This window comes from Lactuca sativa, chromosome 5, assembly GCF_002870075.4.
Source record: "Lactuca sativa cultivar Salinas chromosome 5, Lsat_Salinas_v11, whole genome shotgun sequence".
Classification (NCBI taxonomy): Eukaryota; Viridiplantae; Streptophyta; class Magnoliopsida; order Asterales; family Asteraceae; genus Lactuca; species Lactuca sativa.
Genome location: NC_056627.2, coordinates 320530235 through 320539570, shown reverse-complemented (window position 1 = coordinate 320539570; position 9336 = coordinate 320530235). Strand labels below are relative to the sequence as shown.

The 9336-nt window shown below is 34.5% G+C and overlaps 1 protein-coding gene across 1 annotated transcript; it reads right to left on the bottom strand.

Annotated features, from left to right (window-relative positions):
• Positions 1-5091: 5091 nt before the first annotated feature.
• On the bottom strand, positions 5092-7752 carry LOC111889386 (L-type lectin-domain containing receptor kinase V.9). Its single transcript, XM_023885528.3, has one exon. It carries the CDS (start codon positions 7432-7434, stop codon positions 5410-5412), a length of 2025 nt encoding a protein of 674 aa, XP_023741296.1. The 5' UTR covers positions 7435-7752; the 3' UTR covers positions 5092-5409.
• Between the last annotated feature and the right edge of the window lie 1584 nt (positions 7753-9336).

The window sequence follows — 9336 nt, the reverse complement described above, 5'->3', positions numbered from 1 at the left end:
GGGAGATTTATTAGGTGCAATTTGTGCACCTTTTTGCACACCTTTGAGTCTCATTTCATGCATCTATTTATCATAATTGTCCTTCATTTGTCTTGAATTTAATCATATTTTATGTTAGTCTCTAGAACAACCTTATTTGCACATTTTCATGTCTTTTTCAGGTAAACCGGAGGTTGGAACGCGCTTTGAGAAGTGTCGGGAAGCATTGGTGAAGATTTCGAGATGATCGGGCGAATAACGAAAAAGTTGGAAAAATCAAGTTTGGATTCGGAGTCAGAGGGGAACACGGGGCATGTTGAATTTACACTGAAAAGTGGGCACGGGGCGTGTTTGACCAAAATGGGAGCTGTTGACCATGTTGAACACGGGGCATGTCAGTTTAGTGTAAATCAACACGGGGCGTGTTGCTGAACACGACCCGTGTCAGTTTAGCCTATTTTAACACGGGCCGTGTTCGACCCAAAAACCAACTTTTGGCAGTTTTTCCTATCTTTCATATTACGGGTTGAGGGTCATTTTTAGAAACACACAACATATTAGAGCACCATTGGAGAGGAGAATTCGAAGGTTTTTGCAAGGGTTTGTCCGTTAATCATTTGGAAACATTAATTCTTATTTTTGTAAGTTGTAATTACACTTAATTTCATCTTTTAGACTTGCGATCTTGTTCTAGCTATGTGTGGCTAGAACCCTAACTTCTCCAATTTCATGTTTTGACTTCTTGGTAGTGACTTTAATCATATGACATGATGTTTGTTCTTAATTTCTATCTAATGAATTTGATTTTGCTTCAATCGAATGTTTGATTCTAATTGTGATTTTTATTGGCCATTTGAATTAGGGTTAAATCATTTAAGTTATCTCTTTTACAAAATCCGTAATTGTTTTATGAAATTGAACAAGTAACAAGCATTAAATTGATCTTTATTGAATGAATTTAGTGTAAATCTTATTCATACACTTTTACACTCCCGAGCTTATGAGGAGTATTGGGTGTTGTTGGGAACATTCACATAAAGTTTCATGCAATCTTATAATCTAATTCTAAGAGCTTGTTTAGATTAGGTTAATAAGGTTAGGGTTAATCAAAGAGCTTGTTTTGGCTAATTAATGCGGTGAATTGGAAGTGTTAGAGCTTATTAGCACTTTCAAGTACCAACTTAGATAGAATTGAACGAATATTGTGTCATCTTTCAATCACATTGCTAAATTGTCATACATGGAGTTGGAGTCCTTACAAAATCTAAACTTAATTCGTTCGTTTAGTTGTCTACTCGTGTTTTAAATTTGTTTGTTTAGTCATTGCATTCTAAACCCCCCTTATTACTGTTGGTGACCATAGTACCTTGCACAAAGAGGTATAGACTAATTATCCCGTGTCTCTGTGGATCGACCCTGCTTGCCTTGTACTACCTTTTAGTGCAATATAGTGGGATTATTTTGGAGTATATCGTACCCCTATTATTTGTTGGGTCTGACACGCCTAACAAAAACTATCAGGGTTAGTCCATTGAACTCAACATGCCGAGTTGATGGCACAGTGTTTGTTGAGTCCAGTTTGGATGTGTCGAGGTGATATTGAGTCGACTTCTGATAACCTTATTGCATGAATTAGTAGTTATAGTGTACTGGTACGCCAGGGAGGGATGCCTCAGCTATCCATCAATATTTTAGTGTGAACTTTATATATATATATATATATATATATATATATATATATATATATATATATATATATATATATATATATATGTTCAGGTTCATTTGAGACCATGCTAAGTTTGTGAGACCGTAAAACCAAATCTAAAAATAATTTTAAAATGCAAAATAAAAGGAAAAATCCAAAAGTTCTTTTTTTTTTAATTGTTATTTTCGGAACTTTAATCACCTAAAAAAATAAAATATATATAAAAAAATAAAAAAAAAATTACCGTTTTTTTAAAATATGTGAAATATTTTAACAGAATATTACACTATAAATACATTTTTTTACATATTCTAGTAGAATAAATAGAATATTCTATATATCTGAGAAATCTATATATATATATATATATATATATATATATATATATATATATATATATATATATATATATATATATATATATATATATATATATATATATATATATATATATATATATATATATGCAACTTTTTGAAAAAGATTATAAAACGCTTAGGACCTAAGTCCAAAAGATTTACTCCAAAGCCTAATTAAGGTTAGAAAATTAAGTTAAACAAAGTTAGCTCGTTAAGCATTAGTTCTTCTCTAATCTATAGGCAAGTGGTTATTGGTTTTGGTATCTTTGTCCATCTTATTCTCGTTTGGACATATCACAACTTCAAAAGTATCATATAATTCAAAGCTAACTTCAAATTACATTTTTATATAACACTTTCTCCTAATAAAATCCAATTTGAGGTCCGTCAGGCGGCACCCTCGACACCCCTGCCAGTAGGGATGTTTAGAAATATTCGCATCCGGAAAAATCCAAAAATCTGAAATGAAATTATCTGAACATCCGAAAAGAAATATTTTTAAAACTTTAATATTTTATATATTTATACACCACTATAATTTATAATAGAGATCAATTTAATTGTTTATAAACCTTCTCTAACTAGATTTTATATGGACTCCATTTATGTGATTTATGTCCCCAAGTTCTCTATTCTTGTGTAAATCATTTAGAACCAAAAGTCCGATATAATTATTTACTTGTCATGGTTACTTGAAAAGTACCAAACTTTACTAAGAATAAAATTAACAATGATACCTTCAAAAAAAATCTTTTTTATTATTTTGTTATTTGACATTAACAAGCTAATTTCTGTTTACAAATTTTTTTGAATTATATATTGTTAGATATAAGAATATTTTTACTAAGCAATCACAAAATTCATGTTTTACAATAAAGAGGAAGAATGCTTCGTAAATCATTTAAGATAATCACTATTTATTTGGTGTTCAAAATTTTAAAGTGTTTATGTTGATCAGTATTGTAGTATATTTTGTACTAATTTTGTCTTAAAATTATTTGGTTAATAATGAAAAAATATAAAATTTTCCCAATCCAAATCCATATTTGAAATTTCGGATACTGATAGTGTATCCTATTATCCGGAACTTAATAATGCTACCATTGTCAACCTATTGTTTTTTGCAAAAATGTCATGCATTTGTCAATCTTGTGAGTTCCATGGTTTTTTCTTGAATTAGAAAGGGATAATGACTTGAAAGGGTAACGAACTGTCGACTTTTGTCACATTTAGTCACTAAAATTTTTTTCGTTATCTATTTGTCATTGAACTATTGAAACTGTTCATATTTTACCCTTATGACCGGCTGTTACCGGTCATAAGGGTAAAATATGAACAGTTTCAATAGTTTACTGACAAATAGATAACGAAAAAAAGTTTAGTGACTAAATGTGAACAAAATCGAAAGTTCGTTTCCCTCTAAAAAGTTCAATGACTAAATGTGAACAAACTTCCAATTGTATTATGTTTTAGCAAATTATTTATTTTTGTTTAATTGTAGCAACATTTGTTGATGAAGAAATCTATGAAATAAAAAAACAAAATGTAACATTCGAATTTCCAGGTATCATAATTGAAGTATTTTTCTTTTGATTTAAGAAGAGAGACTCGACGAGTTGACGCCTCAACTCGTCGAGTAAGGTCGCGACTGGTGACTCGGATTAATGAATGGACTCGGCGAGTCGGTGAGGCGACTCGACGAGTCCAGGCTGTTGGCAGAAACCTTAAATCTTTGGGCCCGAGCCATATTTAAAGGCACTTATGGCCTTCAATTGCGACTACCTTTCCCATAAGTGAGAACCCTAGCGAGCTTGAGTGTGTAAAGTGAGAGGAAGACCTATCTTGAGCTTTTTGGTGTGATAGATCTGGACCCTTCTAGGTCCAGAGAGTCGAGAATATGAAGTTTTAGTAGAGTAAACCTTGGGGTTCGAAGTTAGGAAGCATTTATGGGATTTTTATGGTATATATAGTTATTTTCATCTTACACGTACATATGAAGTATTTTATATAAATTACGTGTTATGTGTGCATATTATTTGAATACTTGTTGTCTATGCTGGATGAACGATTTTATACATGTTTTAAAAGATTTAAATGGTATATTTATTTTATATCTACAAATATGTTGCGGATGAAACATGAGTAGATGAAATAGTTGGTGTGTGATGAAATAAAATGATGAGAGATAGGTGATGATAGAAAGGTGATGATAATTAGGTAAATAGATGATGATGAATATGTGATGTAGGATGAAAGGAGATACCATAATCTTAACCGACAATGTGGCGATGTAGTCATCTACCAGAGTATAGATGGCGACCACGGACTATTCTAGACAACCTAGTGGAAACACCAGCAGACCCATAACCTGTAGGTGATGAATTACGAGTTTAGGCGATGTTGTAACTACGTATTCATGCGATGATACTCTAACCCCTTACTATGAATTACGAGTTCAGACAATGTTGTAACTATATATTCATGGGATGTCACAAATTCTGCATGCCAAACCAATGGTCATAATTTACATCAGTGAGAATGGTTCATTTTTTTGTAAAACCAAAATCAGATTGGAAATTTTGATTTTTTATTTTGGAAAATGTCAAACCATTGGTTTTTTATTTGGGTTTTGGTTTTTTGTGTTTTTTTTTTAAATATATTTTCAGGGTTTTGTTTTTTTTTTTTTTTTTTTTTTTATTTCATAGATTTCTTCATCAACAAATGTTGCTACAATTTAACAAAAATAAATAATTTGCTACAACGTAATACAAGACAAAGTTTGTTCACATTTAGTCATTGAACTTTTTAGAGGGAAACGAACTTTCAATTTTGTTCATATTTAGTCACTAAACTTTTTTTCGTTATCTATTTGCCATTGAACTATTGAAATTGTTCACATTTTACCCTTATGACCGGCAACAGCCGGTCATAAGGGTAAAATGTGAACAGTTTCAATAATTCAATGGCAAATAGATAACGAAAAAAAGTTTAGTGACTAAATGTGACAAAAGTCGAAAGTTCGTTACCCTTTCAAGTCATTATCCCAATTAGAAACAACCATGTTTTTGCGTACTTTTCATTCTTAAACAAACCTAAATACGTTTTCATTTTACAACATGATTTCAAAATTCCAAACCAATGCGCCTATTCGAAAAAGGACAAGTAGACATCAAAGTCTACACTCCCTATCACTTCCTTTTTCAACTAAATCCAACCCCCCACCATGGCACCATCCACCTTTGCTTTTGGCTTTATCCCAACACACTTGGCCCTCAATGCAATTTTATATTTACCATCAACAATACCAATGGTGACAAAATAAATAAATAAATAAAATACATTTTACATACGTGTTCATGCACATCACCGGCCGGAGGACATGAACGATTCAGTGATCGGCGCCGACGCCGTTGAGTACTGTATTTGAGAAAAGTAAGCACTTGAAGAGGCTTCACCAAGTCGACCTGAGTAGTCATCTCTTATCTCCAATACAGTATCGAAATCCGCCGGCAATGGCTCTTTTCCGGTAAGAAATTTCAAAACTTGCGACATGCTCGGCCTCACCGCCGGCACGGAGTGCGAACAAAGCAACCCCACCTTCAAAACCAAATCCATTTCCTCAACATCCAAATCGTCCTTCAGTTTCGGGTCAACCGCTTGCGAGAGTGTCTCCTTAAACCAACAATCCAACACGTAATCGACCAGAATCACCGCCTCTTGCCGCCCCTGCAACTCCACCGGCCGCCGCCCACAAACAACCTCTAAGCAAAACGCTCCGAAAGCAAAAATGTCGGTGGCGGTGGTGGCTTTACCTTTTCGGGCCAATTCAGGTGCTATGTACCCTAAAGTCCCAGCTAAATGAGTCGTTTTTGCATCGGTTCCATTGTTGTTGCCGAATCTCGCGAGCCCAAAATCGCCTAATTTTCCGTTCAATTCGGCGTCTAGTAACACATTGCTTGCTTTGATATCCCGATGGATTATAACTTCACACCATTCTTCATGCAAATAAGCTAAAGCTTCGGCTACATCGATAATGATTTTAACCCTTTGTTTCCATGTTAAAGTGAATTCGGGATTCGAACTGAATATGAAGTTATCTAAACTAGTATTCGGCATATAATCATATACAAGAAACAATTCGCCTTTTCGTCGACAATACCCAAGAAGTCTTACCAAATTTGGGTGTCGCAACCGCCCAATGGTGGCTATCTCCGCCACAAATTCCTTCATTCCTTGGCCGGATTCATGCCAGATCTTCTTCACGGCGACCTGAGCTCCTATGTCCGGCAAAGTCCCTTTGTAGACCTGACCAAAACCACCTTTTCCGAGGAGCTCACTTTCTTTAAACCCTTTTGTGGCGGTGTAAAGATCTTTGTAGGAAAACCTGTGAGGTCCGTATTGAACCTCCCAACTTTCAAGAACTTCTGCGAATTTACGTTTTCTTCTTCGGAACAAAACGAACGCCACTAGTGAAATTAATGAAAGAACCAGTAATCCACCTAAAGATAACCCAATTGCTAAACCCATTGTCTTCTTTTTCGTAGATTTTTTCTTGAGAGGTAAGCGTGGGACCTTCGATATATCGATTTCTTGAGCTTCGCCATTCATCTGAAAACTCCAACCGACGACGTAAAACCTCTGAAGAAGAACCCCAGTCGCTGAAGTGAATCCGACGTACATTTCTTCGAGTAAAAAAGGAGATAGATCTTTCTTCCAAGATACGAGAGGTTTTTCAGGTTTTTTGAGGGGAAGAGGAGCTAGTGTGACATCTATGGTTTTCTTGACACCATCGTAATCGATCCAAGCTCGTATTTCTCGCGAACTAGCAAGAGTTAAGTTTTGAAAAACCCCATTTTCGTAATACCCTGCTGTTGCAGCTAAAACCGATACTATACTGTTTATATCAAGACCCACATGGTTGCCGTCCATGTCGCCAAGTTCGAGGTTTCTAAAAGTGTCGAGTTCGATGGCGACGACGTGATTTGAGGCGTTTCCGTCGTTTGTCCTGTTAAAGAGTCCGAGATGTTGCGAAGACGATGCATCAATCACTTCTTTCGACGGAGCAATCGCAAAAGTCATGCCGTGGAACGTGAAAAGAGGATTTTCCGGTATAATTCCAAAAACGAAAGAGGTGGAGAACGAGTAAGCGTCGCCGGTAGTCGAGTTTTTGAACCGGAAAGGGCGAGAGTAGAAGGTGTGACCAACACCGAACATCTCGGTGTCGTTGGTATGAACCACTCGGCCATCTGACTGGATCTCTCGTACACCATCAAGCTGTGAATCGTCGAACAGGAAAGAGAAACCATCGTCGGCGGCAGAAACAGTGGTTCCTGCTGCTCCGGCGAGGAGAAGCAGCAGTAGAAGAACACGGGGTTGGATCAAGATCATAGATAAAGCTTCGAAAACGGTTATGGATAGTTGGGAAAGTTATAGATTATTGATTGTTAGGTTCTTATGATTTGGATCGGTAGGTGGTTTGGTGAAAGGGATCTCTTCTCTTCGCCGCCGTCGTCGGGATGATCAAAACAAGGGAACTCATTTGGTTTGACATGTCAATGCTCCAAGTCTCCAACGCAGCCAATTTGGATTCATTTGATGCAATTTGAAGGGAAAATGTTATCTTTTTGAAATTTAATAAAGTATTAGTAATGGATATTGTTTGGTAACTTTAATGAATTTAACGACACTTTAAAATGCAACCACTAATTGTGGAGTTTGTTTATATCCCAGCATGTTATTTTAATAATGTATCATAGATTTGAGGTTCGTTGATTGATTATAGGTCCCCTGGTATCTTTAAAAGTTATACTTGCCACACATTTATAAGCGAAAAATAGGAAAATATAAATTATTAAGATAATTAATTTTTAGGTTTGTTTACGCATGTGTAATTATTTTTTTTATACATTTAGCTAACGAACTTGCTGTAAATATTAACATATGATCATTATGATCAGTTGTAGTAGGTTACATTCGGTCATAATGACCGTATGTATACACTTTCAACAAGTTCGTTCCTGGATGTGTAAAAAAAAAAGTTAGCTAAATATGAACAAAACAAAAATAAGAGCAAATTACACAAATGATCACTGGTTTGGGGAAATTTATACGTTCGGTCTCAAACTTATTTTTTTAACTCGGATGGTCTATACTGTTTATTTTTTGTTGTGTGCTTGGTTTCTATCCTACCTAAAAAGAATATTGTGCCCTTATTCATTTATTTTTTAATTAATTTTCTTATTCACGTATTTATCTTTTTATATATTTAAAAAAATTAATAGACCACCCATATCTGTATCCTTACTCTAAAACTGAAACCATATTTGAGAAATTTAATCTAGGTCCCACCGCTCACCATTAAATCTTTCATCCTCCTTAACTTCTATTTTCTTTCCATATTTAGTGACATCGATGTCTTCACCATCCTATTTTTTTCGATCGTTCAACTTCGACAAACCAACACCACAACCCACTATCTTTTCATTTTTATTTGAAGGACCGAAAAAAAAAAGATGTTGAACAAATCGAAAAGTTAATTACCTTAATAAGTAATATTCCACGAAAAATATTTGAAACCCATTTATAATTATGAAATATCAATATCATAATACAAAATTAAATCAAGAATGCTTAAAAGCATCGCGAGATGGGTTCATATTTAAATTTTGTAAAGGATTTTTGGGATGTATTGCAAGACGGTCTTATTAAAGCTCTTGGCAATTTCAGACACGCAAACACGAATCTGTGAGAGACACGACACGACACGAATACACGACACGAATACATCTTAAAAATTGAGATAAAATTTATTTCTCATCGTGTAATCGTATCGTGTCAAATTCGTGGCCGACACGTTTTCATGACACGAATACACGAATTGCCAGGTCTACTCTTAAACATTTTGAGTCCGCCGGTAATACTTTGAGAGGCTGCAATGCATCCCTTGTTTCTTTAATCCCTAAGATCCGAGATCTACTTTCTCTTTCGGATGTTTCACCCAAGGTTGTTAAGATCTGGATTTTATGTATAATCTTTTTTCGTTTTACAAGATCGTGATTGTAAGATCCTACCAAAAGCATTTTAAAACATAAAAATATATGTATTCATAAATCAGTTAACCATGTTAAAAATAAATACTTTAAAACATAAAAAAAATACATTTATAATACATTATTTAACGATAAACAATTCAAAAGGGTATTCAATGTAGTTCGTCCAAAAAAATATTTGATATATATATATATATATATGTGTGTGTGTGTGTGTGTGTGTGTGTGTATATATATATAT

Bases quoted from the DNA above. Each gene is read 5' to 3' on its own strand.
- LOC111889386 (XM_023885528.3), bottom strand. From the start codon at position 7,434: ATGATCTTGATCCAACCCCGTGTTCTTCTACTGCTGCTTCTCCTCGCC.